Source organism: Callospermophilus lateralis, chromosome 10, assembly GCF_048772815.1.
Source record: "Callospermophilus lateralis isolate mCalLat2 chromosome 10, mCalLat2.hap1, whole genome shotgun sequence".
Classification (NCBI taxonomy): domain Eukaryota; kingdom Metazoa; phylum Chordata; class Mammalia; order Rodentia; family Sciuridae; genus Callospermophilus; species Callospermophilus lateralis.
This window is the reverse complement of record NC_135314.1, coordinates 14,787,303-14,803,053: the sequence shown is the minus strand read 5'-3', so window position 1 is coordinate 14,803,053 and position 15,751 is coordinate 14,787,303. Positions and strand designations below refer to the sequence as shown.

The 15,751-nt window shown below is 32.8% G+C and overlaps 1 protein-coding gene across 1 annotated transcript in view; it reads right to left on the bottom strand.

The window, feature by feature from the left end:
* The window catches only part of Ltn1 (listerin E3 ubiquitin protein ligase 1), a 46,117-nt gene that overhangs the window by 17,945 nt on the left and 12,421 nt on the right, over nt 1–15,751 (bottom strand). The window contains exons 7-19 of the mRNA XM_076867751.2: nt 14,519–14,692; nt 13,771–13,961; nt 12,976–13,111; nt 11,304–12,119; nt 10,811–10,852; nt 7,919–8,108; nt 7,074–7,313; nt 6,112–6,265; nt 5,281–5,425; nt 4,742–4,928; nt 2,387–2,546; nt 1,393–1,497; nt 100–242 (exon numbers count right to left, since the gene is read on the bottom strand). Of these exons, the coding sequence (XP_076723866.2) occupies nt 100–242; nt 1,393–1,497; nt 2,387–2,546; nt 4,742–4,928; nt 5,281–5,425; nt 6,112–6,265; nt 7,074–7,313; nt 7,919–8,108; nt 10,811–10,852; nt 11,304–12,119; nt 12,976–13,111; nt 13,771–13,961; nt 14,519–14,692 (2,683 nt within the window). The remainder of the gene's footprint in view (nt 1–99; nt 243–1,392; nt 1,498–2,386; nt 2,547–4,741; nt 4,929–5,280; nt 5,426–6,111; nt 6,266–7,073; nt 7,314–7,918; nt 8,109–10,810; nt 10,853–11,303; nt 12,120–12,975; nt 13,112–13,770; nt 13,962–14,518; nt 14,693–15,751) is intronic.

Sequence of the window (15,751 nt, the reverse complement as noted above, 5' to 3'; positions counted from 1 at the left end):
TTATTGCTTTGCTACATTTAGTTTTACATATTAAAAAAATACTTCTTTCATCTCAAGTAATTATTAAGATAATGAAATATTAATTGTCAGGCAACTAACCATCAGTACTGCAAAGGTCCTCCTTAGTCCAACCCAAAAGAGCAGGTATACATTGAGCACTGAATTCTTTCTTTTCTTCTTTTGACAAAAATGGACAGAGACTTTGAATGGTATGCAAATTGCCTTCTGTTAGTGGAAAGAAACTGTTTAAAGAAAAAATATGAGTCACATTTATTCTACATGTACTTATTTCATAAAATTCTTATTCAAACTATTCCAAAGAACTAATAATTCCACCATATAAATACTTGACTATGATGAGACTGACAACTGCTGATTCTAAATGATGAAATTGTACTTGGTTTTGTTTTGTTTTACTGCTCCTCTTTTCTATATAGTCTTAATTTTTTTAGATGAACATAATTTGTCCCCTATGTATGACTTTTTTAAAAATATACCAACGGTCTGGGGTATAGCGCAGTGGTTCAGTACCTTGCCTAGTATGAATGAGGCCCTAGGTCAATTTCTAGCACTACAAAAAATAAAAATAAAAATGTACAAACATACACACATAATTATAAATATGTATATATAAAGATATATATATTATATATACATATAAATGAATACACTATCAATATTATTTCTTTTTTTAATATTTATTTTTAGGTGGACACAATATCTTTATTTTATTTTTATGTGGTGCCAAGAATTGAAGCCAGTGCCTCACGCATGCTAGGCAAGCGTGCTATCACTTGAGCCACATCCCCAGCCCTAATGTAATTTCTTATTCTTTGTGTCATTTTTATTCTGAGTTATTTTTACAATGTAAGCACATCTACTAATCCCAAATATAAAGTTCTAAAACAAATTTTAGATAAGATCTATAAAAATCAAAATTTAGTTCAGAATTCTACTATGCCAGAATACATACATATCATTAAAAAATTCTTCTTGGTGAATCACTCAATTCAAAATGTTTGTGAATCTCAGCTGATGATAAAGTTGAAGTATTAATGTGAATGCTGAGTGCTACACTAGTATATCCAGACCCACAATCTACTTCTGTAACAAATTTATTGCATTTCTAGAACATATTTCATAGGATAATCTTATTTAAGAGAAGAGAAATAAACCACTTTCACATAGAATAAAATGATGAAAGAAGTGTGTTGGGAACAGAAAAAGATTTGGGGGGAATATAGAACATGAGTTGCTTCAAAGTTTTACTTTTCATTCTTTAATTTCCTCATTTCCTAAACCTTGTTTTTCAGATTCATTAAACATTATTCATCAATTGGAGATTGCCAGGTAAGCAATTATAACAAAGTAAAAACTTTTAAATAAGAATACCTTTCTTTTCTTTTATAATGTGGCTTTACTTCATCAGATGAAATACTTCGGGAAAGGATCAACTTAGCAATAATGAGAGACCAGAGTGTGCCATTTTCCCTGGATCTAAACAAGGAAGAAAAAAAATTACATTGCATTTGGGAAGCATTCTTAAAGAGTTTTAAACATTGGCTATCTAGACTACTTTTACTGAATTAAAATAAATCACTTTGTGAAGGCATCAATTCACCCAAAACTTCACATCCAAGCAAGTATCATAATTACCCAAAGGACTGGGAATTTAGGCTTTTAATACTCCTTCCACAACTGAGACTGAGCTCTCATTCCAAGTCAATTCCAAAGTCCCTCAAATCCCAACAAAGGTGATGAGCTTGAAAACCAGAGACTATAGCTGAGAAAAGGATATCTCCCAGAGGATAGCTAGTCTGGATTACGGTGAAAACCCAACAAGCACTAATACACACTGAGGAAAGTTGTGAGTGTCAAATTTGTGGATTGAGGTTGGAGAGGAAGCCTGGGTCCTCCTCTGCCACTATAAAACATGCTCAAACTATTATAGACAACTGATAACCTCTTAAACAAAAAGTCTTTTCAAAAAATCAAATACCTAACTACCATAAGATCCACAATGACTGTTTTCATTATGTAGTTTCCTTAACTTCATGTTGTGGTTGCAACATTAAAATATACCTAGAACATGTAATAAAGATTGAATCTGAAAGTAGAGGCAGGACGGATCACACATAACAAATTAAAATTTTCTATAGGGTTCTATTTCTTTCATCAACATCTGCTCCCTGAATATACAAGCCAAGACCAAATATACCCCCTACAAAATATTCAATAATATCCATTAAGTATTTATCATGAATATGGATTATTTCAATCAAACCTCCAAAACATTAGCATGAAGTGGGCTTATCCCTTAGAGAAGACAAAATCATACACAACTAAAACAGTCATTTAAAAAACAGAAATTGAAAAGGATTCTTACCTATTAAACAGAAGCTGTAGAAGGCCAGCAGTATTACCAAGCGCACGAAAGTTATCAAATGTAATGTCCATTTTTTGAAGCATTTCACAAAATCCAGTCACAAAAATAGGTGGATTGTCTAGCTCTTCACACCACTGAAGTGAATACAGCAGTTCTGCAACTAACAGAATGGACAGGACTATATTATCAAGTGTACATGTGGCTAAACTCTTGAATCATTTTCACTTCAATGCCTCATTTTCTAACTCTGCTATGCCCACTTACCTCAAAACATCTATAAAATGAGTTTCAAATCTGATTTGAGATGTACAAGGATAATGAAAACTAAGAAGAGTTGTCTGACAAAGTATCACCCTTGCCAGATATGGGGCAGCCTGTGCCCCAGTCTGAGCCACTCAAGAGGCTTAGGAGAGGATTGAGATTAGGAAACTTGGGAAAAAAACTAGGAAACTCAGTCTCAAAACAAAAGGCCATTCCTCTTCAAATCTTTCTTCATGCTTTTTTGGATTGGTTAAAAATATGACAGGGGAAGGGGGTAAAAAAAAAACACCACCATGAGCCCAAGTAACAGAGTAGTCTGGTCTGGATTCATTTCTATGTCCACCTCAACTGTATATACATAATTAACCCTGAGGACACTACAACTTATCTCACAGGACTGTTGTGAGAATTAAATGATCAAGTGTCTATCACAAAACCTGGCATTCATAGGTTTATAATACATAAAAATCACAGCTCCCTTTTCTAAAACCACATACAGATTGTGGAGTCAGAAGCCTTGAGACCTAGTTCAGAAAAGACTTTCACAAGCTAAGTAACTCTTATCAAGTCAAAATATGTATGTACATTCCATGTATGTATTATATATCAAAATACATTCTGCTGTCATATATGACTAAAAAAAAAATGAAAAATAAAAATAACAAAAATTTTAGAAATCCAGTGATAGGGTTGATAAGAATTAGTAGCATGGGGGCTACGGTTGTGGCTCAGTGGTACAGCACTTGCCTTGCATGTATGAGGTACTAGGTTTGATTTTTTTTTTTTTTTAAGAGAGAAAGAGAGAGAATTTAATATTTATTTTTTAGTTTTCAGTGGACACAACATCTTTATTTGTATGTGGTGCTGAGGATCGAACCCAGCGCTGCAGGCATGCCAAGCGAGCATGTTACCGCTTGAGCCACATCCCCAGCCCCGGGTTTGATTCTTAACACCTCATAAATAAAAATAAAGGTCCAGCAACAACTAAAAAAAAATTTAAAAAAAGAATTAGCAGCACAATTAATAAAAATGAATTATTCCTCTAATTTCCACTTTTGTTTGGACAGATTAATTCTGAGCAAAACTGTAAACAGTGGATTTGCCTCCCCCTGTCCTCAATGAAATGTGCAGCTGGCTAACTTCCACAGAGCATATATTCTCTTCTATTAGTAACTGTGTTAGAGCTGAGAGATTACAAAAAGACTGACACAGTGCAAATCCTCTACCTTTAGTACCATCTGTATAAGCCACACCATTAATCACAGTTGTTGTTCTTCCCCTCCCCGCCAAAACACATAGACAGGTTTATTTAGGAAAGCAGATAGACATTCAAGGGAGAACAAAGTCAGGGAGTAATCTCAAAAAAGAGATGCCCATGGGGTAAGCAAAGAATACAGTCTTAAGGAGAAAGCAGGCTATCTTCCATCTAATCCAGGTCTCCGAATGGGGAAATTTCCTGAGGTTCTAAGTCCTCTTGAAATTCAACATTTCAACCTCCACTTGTCAGAAAAATAATTAGGGCTCAAATTTAAAGATATAGAGAGGTTCAGCTGGGTCCTGTGGCACACACCTATAATCCCAGCTGCTTGGGAAGCTGAAGCAGGAATATCACTGGTTTGAGGCCAACCTCAACAACTTAATGAAATACTACCCTATCCCAAATAAAAAAAATTAAAAGGGCTGTGGTATAGCACAGTGGTTAAATGCCCCTAGTTCAAGTACCCAGTGCAAAAAAAAAAAAAAATACAGAAGTTCAAAAATCAAGGGAAAATTCAGAATGTTTGGTAAAAACATACCAAAGTTTCACAACCACTCTCCTTAGGATATGTGCCCCAGGATCTCCTTCTCCCTATGTCATACCAACTTGATAACTGATTTTATGCCAAATTATGCTGTACAGCTAACAAATTATAGCAAGATTTCAGTATATATGAATCCAATTTGCAATTTAACACCACTTAAGTTAACTGCAAGCTTCCTATCACTAAAATAATTAATAGAAAGAGAAAGATTCTTAAAGATTTAAGTTACTATGTAAATATTATTTTAAAATTATATTTATTTGTGCATTATATCTGAATTCTCATTACTTACTTATTTTCTCAAGCACATTATTTTCTAGGACTATTTTCTTCTTTAGTGCAACAAAAATCATCTTGCTTAATAATGCTGAAGTACACAAATGGCTGGGAAGTGTTTTTGTATCTTGTTCCTTAAAATCTGTTTTAAAACACTCATAATTTAAACTCAGTCTTCCCTCTAGAAGCGGTCTGTATAACCACTGTGAAAAAAAATACAATTACATACAAAAATCATTAACTTTCTAGATTATTTACTATATATGTAATTCATGCAGGAAACAGCTGAGGTTATTAGTATGTATAGTTTATTAGTAAAACCTCAAAAACATGGAAGTTTGGTTTTTATTACAGGAAATTATCAACATGTATATTTCTTCAAGATTTCTAAGGACAAAACCAAATCTCACTCACCTTTACACCCAGCTCTGACAATGTCAAAGGCAAAACAAGATACTCATTTTTTTTTATTTCCCCAGAACAAAATAAAATATTCAAGTCTGTATGAAATCCAAAATTAAGAATGTGATATGCACTCTCCAATCTCAAACATACCTGAATAGGAAGAGACTGTCTCATCTCTTCCCACTCACTGTTGTTTGGCATTACACTTCCAATATAAACTCCCAAAAGATAAGTACCTTCACTCTCTAGAAGTGTATTTAACAAATCATCAACAGCAGACAAGAGGACCTGCAAACTGAAAATAATGTAAAGAATTTAACTATTATAATTATGCTATGACTAGTTTTAATACCCTAATAGATAATAGCATACTTGAAAGAAAAAAGACAAAAATAGAAATAGCAGTAAATGACGCCCTCTTCCCTGTAGACATACAGTCAAGCAAAATAGAGAGCTGCTTCTATTTCATAATGAAGGTGACTAGACCAATTTCAGATCTGATATTTCTGAAATACAACTACCTTATTTCATGAAAAGAGCACAATTCTTTGATCCAACCTCAAAAACCTCTATAGGCACTGTTTCCATTCTTATTATATGTATTTAGGTATGATATGTGAAATACATTTGTAATTCAATAAAACAACCAAGAACAATGAATACACATGACAGTCAGGAGAGATTACACTTAAAAAATCTACACCAGCCTTCAACACAGGATAGTAGTACCACCATATCACTGACCACAAATTAGCAGTCCAGGAGATAAAACAAATCTTTCTTCAATTAATTGAAAGTTTAATGGAAGATCATTAAAAACAATTGTTTTGGAAAAAATGTGTATATTTGCATCTCAGAGTCCTATAGATTTCTTACATAATAAGTTATTTTTCATAGGCACTCACACTAATCATGGAATCTTATTCAAGGACAATGGTTTAGTATAAAAGAGACACTGTGCAATTGGCTAAAAAAATTTACCTTGTGTTATCCAAAGATGAAGACTGAGCTTGTTTCTTCAGCCACAGAGCAGACGAATGTAGGAAGGTACTCTGTTTATGTGTACTGCCAGTTTGATGAACCAATAAATTTACACCAGAGAGCCAAGTATTTTTCAGTTTACAGATTAGAAAATCTAAAATTAAGATGTTAATAGGAATTTATAATCTCACTGAATTAAATATCAATACAAAATGTCTTAAAGAACTCATTGCAGATCTGTGATATTTAAGATATCATTTTAAAAATAAAATAAAATAAAAATTCAATTGCTAAAAATTAACTATGCTGTACACATGCAACACTACAAGCTACCCTGTTATCATATAAATGTAAAATGGTAAGATTTTATAAGTCAAGTCATTACTGCTCTGAACTTCTTTACTAAACAAGTTTTCCTTTTGGAGATACAATAAAGAGATTACTATTTCCAAACAGACAAGTTAGTATTAAAGAAGGGCCTGGGGAAGAAGGGTTCTCTATCATATCATTTTTTATATCCCTTTGATAAATAAACGGGAGTTGACACATAGGGCAAGAATAAGTTTTGCAATGATCTCACATAATCTCAACTGCATTTTGATATGCACCAAGACAGAATGTTTCTTACAATAACAAAGAAATAGTATTTCCCTCTTCTTATGAATGAGGAAACTGAGGCATCAAGAAATTAAGCAACTTGCCAGAGCTACTAAGTAGAGAGGCTAAGATTCTAAATTATCTATTTTACCCCCTTCCAAAACTATTTCTTTGATCAAGTAACACCTAATACATCTTTAACTTGGTTTCTAAAACTGATTTATACAAGATTGTAGATATTTACTTATAATGTTTTAAACTTTCAAACACGTTATGATTCAATTAATAAAGCCTGGGCACTTACACTCACTATGAAGGTCAGAGCCGGAGATTCCCAACAAAATATTTGAGCAGTAGGCTATTACCTGGCAAATGTGTTTTTTCTTTGCTCTGAGCACATAACTGAAAGAGAGTTAATAATAAATCTTCAGAAGATGGCATTAGCAAGCATCCTTCTGCTGAGCTGAAATAGTTATACGCCACATCACAGATAAAAGACACTGATGAATCACTATTTTCAGCTTCTGACAATGTCTTTGTTTTGTATAGAGTTTCATGAAGTTTATCAATAATTCTTCCAACATATACTTCTCCAATCAAGTAATCTAGAAAAAAAAAAAGTCCAAACAAAAAATAAAAAATATTAACAGTGTATTTTAAAATATCTTACCTTGAATTAGCTTTTTTTATGTGGATTTTTAAAAAATATTTTTATTAGTTATAGATGGACACAATCCTTTATTTTGTTTATTTTTTATGTGGTGCTGAGAATCGAACCCAGTGCCTCATACATGCTAAACAAATGCTCTAAAACTGAGCCACAACCCCAGCCCTTTATGTGGGTCTTTTAAGGTGCTCATGTATTACATAAAAGATTACATTAACAAATCAATCTGTCCTGACACATAAAAATCCAAAGATAAAGCAGTTTTAAATTAAGTTTAAAAAATTGCAATAGTTTACAAAATTAATAGTAGCTTTGCCATATCCAAAACATTTTGAATAGAAAACTAAAAATACTAAATACCTTTGGAGTCACACTATAAAGATGAATAAACATTTAGTGTACTTAAAAAAAAAAATCAAGATATTTGAATAAGTCTCATTAATCTGAACCAGTAATCTGGTTGCAATCTGAGCAAGGAATCCCCTCAAAAGGTGAAAAGGATTATTATCTCCTGCTAGAGAACAAAAAACATATTTTCCCTACCATTTTTAATATGTTGGGATAATACCAAGCTTAGAAGAGTCCATTCTTCCGAGAAGTGAGAATCTGAAGACAAGGAGGGTTCCAAGTTCTTATTACAAAGACCATCTGCCAAGGCAACCAGTTTCTCTCCAAGGATATTGCCTTTTAGCCAAGAAGTTACTAAAGCATGTTTATCTGAACTAGAACATGCCTAAAACCATAAAATTAAAGCAAAGATTAGAAGCAAGATCAAAAAGTACAAATTTCTGAATTATTATCTGTACCATTATCACCACCCTTCATCTTAATGGCCGTAACTTTATCCCCCACTCCTCCTCATCCTAGTGTTCAAGGAAGATTGGTATATACCCTGTTCCCCACTACCTCTGGTTTATGTACACTTCCATGTGTTATAATGTTTATCCTCCCAACCATAAATATTACCCTTCTTCTTTATCAAAACCCCATCCACTCTTTGAAAATTAGTTTAAATCCCACCTGCTTTATGACATCTTCCCCCATCCACTCTAGCCCACAAAGATCATTGCTTTTCTCTGAATTTCTAAAGCACTTACTGGATTGTATTATTACTTAAATATTTCATCTGTGTATGTCTTGTCTTTCCAATGAGATTGTAAGTTCCTTGAGAGCAGAGACTGTCTTAAACTTCTTTGATACCTGCTATCAACACTGCAGTTATGTTCAATGAATAATGAATGGATGAACTTTGAAGATAGATTTATAAATGCTCTATAGATATGACATTTTGTTCATTAATTTTGCTAAAATTAAAGAACAATTAATGTATAATAGTGGTAAATTACTTCAATATGAACAAATGGACTTATTTCCCCAAATTCTATGAAACAGAATTACTGGGGACAGGTATCTGACAGCAACTTATTTATTTGCATTGGGTGGAGAAGTAAGGAAAAAAACTTGTAAATCCACCCCCAAAAGCATGCTGATCCATGTTCCCAGAGCTTCTTTTGCTTTATGGGCTGAGAAGAAAGGAATTTGCAACTTGGTTCATTTCAAAGCAATCTGGAAAAAAAAAATCCAAGTGCGGATTGGGTAGTGCCTGATAAACTGCTTATCCTTTTATTTAAAAATTATAAGTAATCAGAGCTTATATTTTAGTCCAAGCTTTATCATTAAACTAGCCTTATGACCTTGGACAAATCTCTTAACCATCCTGGGCCTATCTACTAATTTGAAAACTAGAAAGATTAACCTACAGAAACCCAAAGGTCCTTTTATGACTCCAAATTTCAGTTTTGTTTTTTATTTGTTCATTTTTAAATAAGCTGACTTTATAACTCTACCTAAAAAAAACAGGTTCTATAAACCATTTAAAAATATTTAGCATTTGAATGGCTATAATACTGGCTTTCCTAAAGTAATTTATCAAATAAATCCAACCTATTCTATAGAATTCTTGTAGTGAAAAGAAAAAAAAAACTTCTGAGTAAAATGTCTCTCAAGTTAGCAAGTCATAAAGTTCAACATCTTAAGCACTGACATGTTTAATGTAAAAATCCAAGCAGCTGTAAGGAGATGCAAGGCTAATGAGTCATGGAAACACAGGAGGCAAATACTATCTAGGAACTTCCAAACAGTATGCTGGAAGCAGATATTCTTCTAAAAAGGTCTGAATACTAAGACTACCTGGTAGGAGTTATCAGTCTATGTTTATCTAATTATTGACCCCTGCTGAGGATGTAGCTCAGTGGTAGAGTGCTTACCTAGCAAGCCTGAGGCCTTGGGCCCAATACCCAGTACTGCCAAAACAGTACTCATCATTCTAATTATTGACTCCCTCAGCTGAGATTCTAGGCTTATCAAGCAGCTGTGTGATAATTTGGCATTTCATGTAGCTTGGCTATGGGAAAGGAGGCACTGAGTAAATTAACAGTGTGCCTGGTAAGTTATACATTCATTGAATAATAAGAAATGTAAAATTTTGTATGTTTTGTAAAAGTAAACTACTGAGGAAAATGGGAACTTATTGTTTAATATACAACAAGTATGGGTCTTACAATACAAAAAAATTCTAAGGACTGGTTGCACAACAATGTGAATATACTTATCACCACTGACCGTATATTAAGAAATGGTTGGAACAGAGCTAGGATACATATAAATCAATGTTAGCATGCATAAGGCCCTGGGTCAATTCCCTTCCTTCCCAGGAAGGAAGGAAGGAAGGAAGGAAGGAAGGAAGGAAGGAAGGAAGGACAATAGGACGATAAATTTTATACTAACTTTAAAAATAGAAAAAAAAAAACTTGTAAAACAAAAAAGCAATAAATGCCTTAAAAGGAGGAAAAATTTTAGATGGCTAGTCACTCTAGTTGGAAAAATGTTATAACATATCTTCATTAGAAAGGAATACTTAAGCCATTTTTTAAAAGTTTAAGTTGTGTGTTCTTTGTTTTCACCATTAATATTCCTATTAAGTCAAGTTACATGTCACATAAAAGCTGGAATATTTTAATTTGCCTTCACAGTATTCCAGAGTAGGGAAAATTTAATTTTCTGAACTGTTCTAGCAAAGCTACAACCACTCAATTCACTTCTACAAAAGACCTAGGATAAGAGTAGCAACTTGCATACTTAATTAAAAGATAATAAAATGTTTAATTCTCCCTGCATTGCTTGTTAGGAAAGAAACACTGGCTTTCCCAGAAATTGTTTGTTTTTCCCTGATATGCCTAACCAGAAGAATAACTATACAAAAAGGCAAAACTAAATGTCTTCTCAAATTAAGGTAAGGAAGTTACAATAGTAAGCAAGTTCACTAACACAGATACCCAATTACCTGGCCATATTCAGTGTGTGAATATAACTGTGGCTTTGACTTTTCTATACCTACAAATACAAAAAAGAAAAAAAAAAAAAAGTCGAAGATACCTTTTGAATAACCTGATGAAGAGAATTCCATTCCAGGTCCTCCTGAAAGAAGAAAAGGAGTTAGAAACAATATGATAAAAAGAACAGCAAAACTTTTAAAAGTAATGAAATCTCCGTGTAACTAATTCAAAACTAAAACATTTCATCCAATTTTAAAAATTATGGACTGAAAGAACTCACCCTTTTATTCCTAACATTTTGTCATTTTGTTATTGCTGAACCTGCCCAGAAGCCTCAGATACTTTCCAATCAAAAATACATTGGGTTATTTTGTTTTCTTTTGTTTTGGGGTGTGTATGAGGTGCTGGAGATTGAATCCAGGGCTTTGTGCATGCGAGGCAAGCACTCTACCAACTGAGCTATATCCCCAGCCCATATTGCTTGTTTTTAAATTGACATTCATGGGCAAGAAATAAAGCAAAAACAATCCCAAGAAAACTTCTTACTCTCATTTATTATGACAATAACTTAGAAAGATATACAAAAGTAATACCTTGGTTAGATCATCCAAGACATCTTTTCTTTCTACGTCACTGTCACAGCAACAGAGGGCACTATACAAAATGTCCACCAGGAAACCAGCATCTTTCCTTTGATCTTCATTTAGCCAACCTATTAGTTTATGATATAAAAATTGCACTGCAGGATTTTTTTGTGCAAGTTTGGTTATTTCAAGAGGTTTGCCTTTGACAATACTCTCTTTTTCATCACCAAGGAGCATTTTAAATACTTGGCTTGAAGAGAAGGACTCAAGAAGAGTAGACAGAAACCTTAAATGTTGCTCTGACTTTTGTTCATTAACATAATTAATACTCATCTCTGCAAGTTTACAGACCAAGTCTTCCAAAGGTTTTTTCCTTAGAGGAGACATAATGTCTGAAGAATTATTAGTGAGAAAAGATTCAGATTCAGTTGGTAATTCAGAGGCTTCACTGTTCTCTCCTTCTGAAGATACATATTTTTCAATCTCTTTATTACCTTCAGATGTCTGATCAGCAAATCTAACCTTACCATTTTTTTTTTTATTTGATTTCAAGGAGCTCTTTGGCTTCTGAAGGACCTCTAACAGGTTAGATACACCCAAAACAGATTTAACATCAGCCTCTGGCTCATTGATTTTCTCGACACAAATCTCTGATAGTTTTTCCCAGAAATTGAACAGTACATTCTCCAAGTTTTGCACCATTTTATCATCTTTTTCTATGTCTGCTTTAGCTTCCCAGGAACTTAAAGTTTCTGCTAAATGGTTAAATAATTGACCATGTTGCAATCCTGGATCTTTGAGAACTGTATCAATAAAAGGGATCAACTGAAAGAGAAAGTAAAATATATAAACATTCAGTTTTCAAGAAAAATAAATTTTAAACAAATTTAGAAGACTATAAAATTTCATATTTAATAACCAAAAAACAATTTTTCCTCAGAACTGCGAAAAAAAGATCATTTTTCTATCATACAAAAAGCTTAATGATTCTACCATATTCTACCTAAAATCATTTATTTTTGTGCTATGATTAACCATGATTTATAATCCAGTTTTCTTTGCATCTACATGACTTTTTCAGGTAATTTTTGCTTTTCTTTCTTTTACAGGCACATCTAGATATGAGACTACAAGTAAAAGATGAGGCCTAAAGAATTCATAACTTCTTCTTAATAAATTTCAAAGGTAAGAGAAGTTACCTATCTGAGACAACAACAACAAAGATCTAGTCTTCTGTAATTTCATTAATTTCTTATTATGGGGACCATACTGTGGAACCTGCTTTCATCACTAGATTTAAAAGCCAAGCCCAACTGCTCACAAAAGTATAAATGTATTTGAGTATTTTAGAAGTAACAAGATGATATTATACAATTTAAACTTAATACAAAAGATAACAAACATCATCTTTCAAATTCAGAAAATTTTGCACTGTATATATCTCAAACAGGATTTTAAATCCAGAACTTGGTGTATTTAATCAGCCTAATGCATAGTCATTAGATATTATATTACACTAGAAACTAACAAAATAGAATTTTTACTTACTTGGTCGAACATACACATTATTTAAATAAAATCTATATATGGAAGGTTAACTACTGAAAATGGCAACAAGACACAATGAGCTTATGTCTTTATTATATTTGTACAAAGCATTGATGATTTTCATGTTAAGTACCTGATCATTGATGAGCATCTGTTCAATCTCTTCCTCGCCTAAGTTTTGTTGCATTATAAAACGTAAGCATTCAAAAAAAGCAGACACTACTGCTGAGCACTCTGAAAAGCTCGTTCTAATTCTCTCTGTTGCCAGCCTAAGAAATAATAAATAACTATAGATTACTCTTTCATGAATAAGAACATAAGAAGAAAAAGAAATTTGAACCATAACTGTATATCTTTTACTAAGTGAAAAGATTTTTCAAGTATTAATAAACAACCATAAAATTTATCAGGCTCATTTTCTGCATTAAGGCATTTGTTATCAATATTAGAATAATATAACATTTGAAAAATGGACTATTTCTTCTAGGAATCACCATATTTACCTAGCTTTTTGCTAGGTACTAATAAGAAGCCTTGAGTGTACCCAAAAAAGAAGTCTGGGCTGGAGGTATAGCTCAATGATAGAGTGGTTGCCTAGCATGCATGACACCATGGGTTTAGTAGTAGGGTGGGGTGTGGAGGAACAACAAAACTGAGCTGACTATACTCTCAGGTGCTTTAATCCCAGCCACTTAGGAGGCTGAGGCAGGAGGGTCACTTGAGTTCAGGAGTTCAAGCCCAGCCTGGACTACTCACAATGAAACCCTCATTTCAGTAAAAAAATAATAATAATAATAACTCCAATTGTATTTTTCCAAAAAGTTTAACAGTATTTAATAAACAGCAAAACAATTTGGAGAAATTCAAATAAGAATATAAACAAGAAAATATCCTTTGCTTTTAAAAATATAGAATTTAAATTCTTTACCCTGCTACTAGAGAGGTGAGGAAATTTTTGAAGAAATCCAACTTTGGATCTGTAATGGACTGAGGCAATTTGCTGATAAATGGCAGAAGATACGGATATATGACTGTAGCTAGGCCCCGACCACCATCACGAACCACAGTCGACAACTTTGGAAACACACTTTTTTTTGCATTTACATGAAGCCAACAGTCCTAACCAAAGAAAAGATTACAATAATAATGAGAGATCATAAACACTTTTCAATTGAGACATAGACATATAGACTCTCAAAAATAAAAATCAAATATTTTACCTAAAAAGACTAAAATCTCATCATCATTAAAACAAAAATCTAAAATTATAAATATATTACATATAAAATCACACATTCCGTATGCTTACAGGACAATATTAATCAGGAATAATTATTTAATTTAAAGTATTTTCATAAAAGCTGGTCTTTTAAAGAGACAAATTATATTTTATCTTATATAAGATTCAGGCATGCTGACTATACTGAAACATAGATTCAAAAAATAATTAATATTGGCCAAACACAAAGTAAAATAAAAATCTCTACACCATTTTATAGTCACTTGAATATTTGTACTAAATTTAGATTAAGTATTTATTTCCAAGAAGCATTTTTCCCGTAAGTTTTAGATATTATTATCTGATGGTATCTCTCTCATATTGTATCTAAGATTTCTAAAATACAAGTAGAAAGAAAAGTGTTCCCCCAATGCATAAATGTGCCTCTCTTACATACCTCAACAGTTGTAAGTGTATAGAGTACAGCCTCCCAGAGTGCTGGACAAACAACTGGGTCACTGTCATCAATGCTAAGTAGAACAGATGGGCTCACTTTGGAAGCTTCATCTTTCATTAAATGTGGAATGCGCTGGCACAAAGCAGACACTAACTCAAAATATGCTGAGCGGATCTAAAAGAAGCAATAGAAAGGTGAATTAAATTAAAACCTAGTAAAGTTTGATAAGATTTATTTATGGTAGTAGCAGATAAGGATATTCACATAAACCCTGCCACTGATAAAACTAAATAGCTATAAAAATACTTTTTAAAATCTACTTAAGAATATCAAATGGCTAAAAAGACATCAGGAATTATCAGGGCAAAGTAAAGGCAGAAAGACTTAATTTAACATTTTCAATGACTAAAGTAAACACAATTCCTTTTTCTTAGCAGAACCCTCATTTGGAGCCCATAAAACAGCCAAATGAACAAAAAATAAGCCAAGTGGAGTGTCCATGCCTGATTGCAAGTTTGAGGTCAGCCTCAGCAACTTAGTGAGGACTTAAGCAACTTAGTTAAGATCCTTCTCAAAAAATAAAAAGAGCAAGGGATGTGGTTCAGTGGTTAGGTGCCCCTGGGTTCAATCCTAGTACCAAAATAACAAAAAAAAAAAAAAAAAAGGAAATTCTCAAATCTTATAAAATCTACAGGAAACACCATACTTAACATTGAAAGTCTAGAACTATTTCCACTGAAGTTGGAAACATGAAAAATATGCTATCATCACTTCTTAACATGGTAAGAGGACAAATAAACAATACAAATAAGTCAATACAAATAAATAAGAGGGAAAAGACTTGAAAAAGAACCCAAATAACTATAAAACCCAAATAACTATAATTGCAGCAATATACAAGATAGAAAAAACATTCAATAAAATCTATACAAACAATTTTGAGAACTAACTGGAGTCTAGAAGAGTGAAAGAGTTAACTGGATACAAAATTAGCATATAAAAGCACAGCCTCCCTATATAACAGTAGAAACAAAGTAGAAAATGAAATAAGAAAGCCCATTTCATAATAACAATAAAAGCCACAAAGACATATTCACTGTAAAGAATACTAAAGCATTCTTAGATGCAAAGGACCTAAATAGCAAAATGTACTTTCCCAGCTGTGGTCAAACAAAGTGATGTTCTGCCTTCTTATTTTAGTTCTTAAACTACAGAAAGTATTCTTTTCAGGCT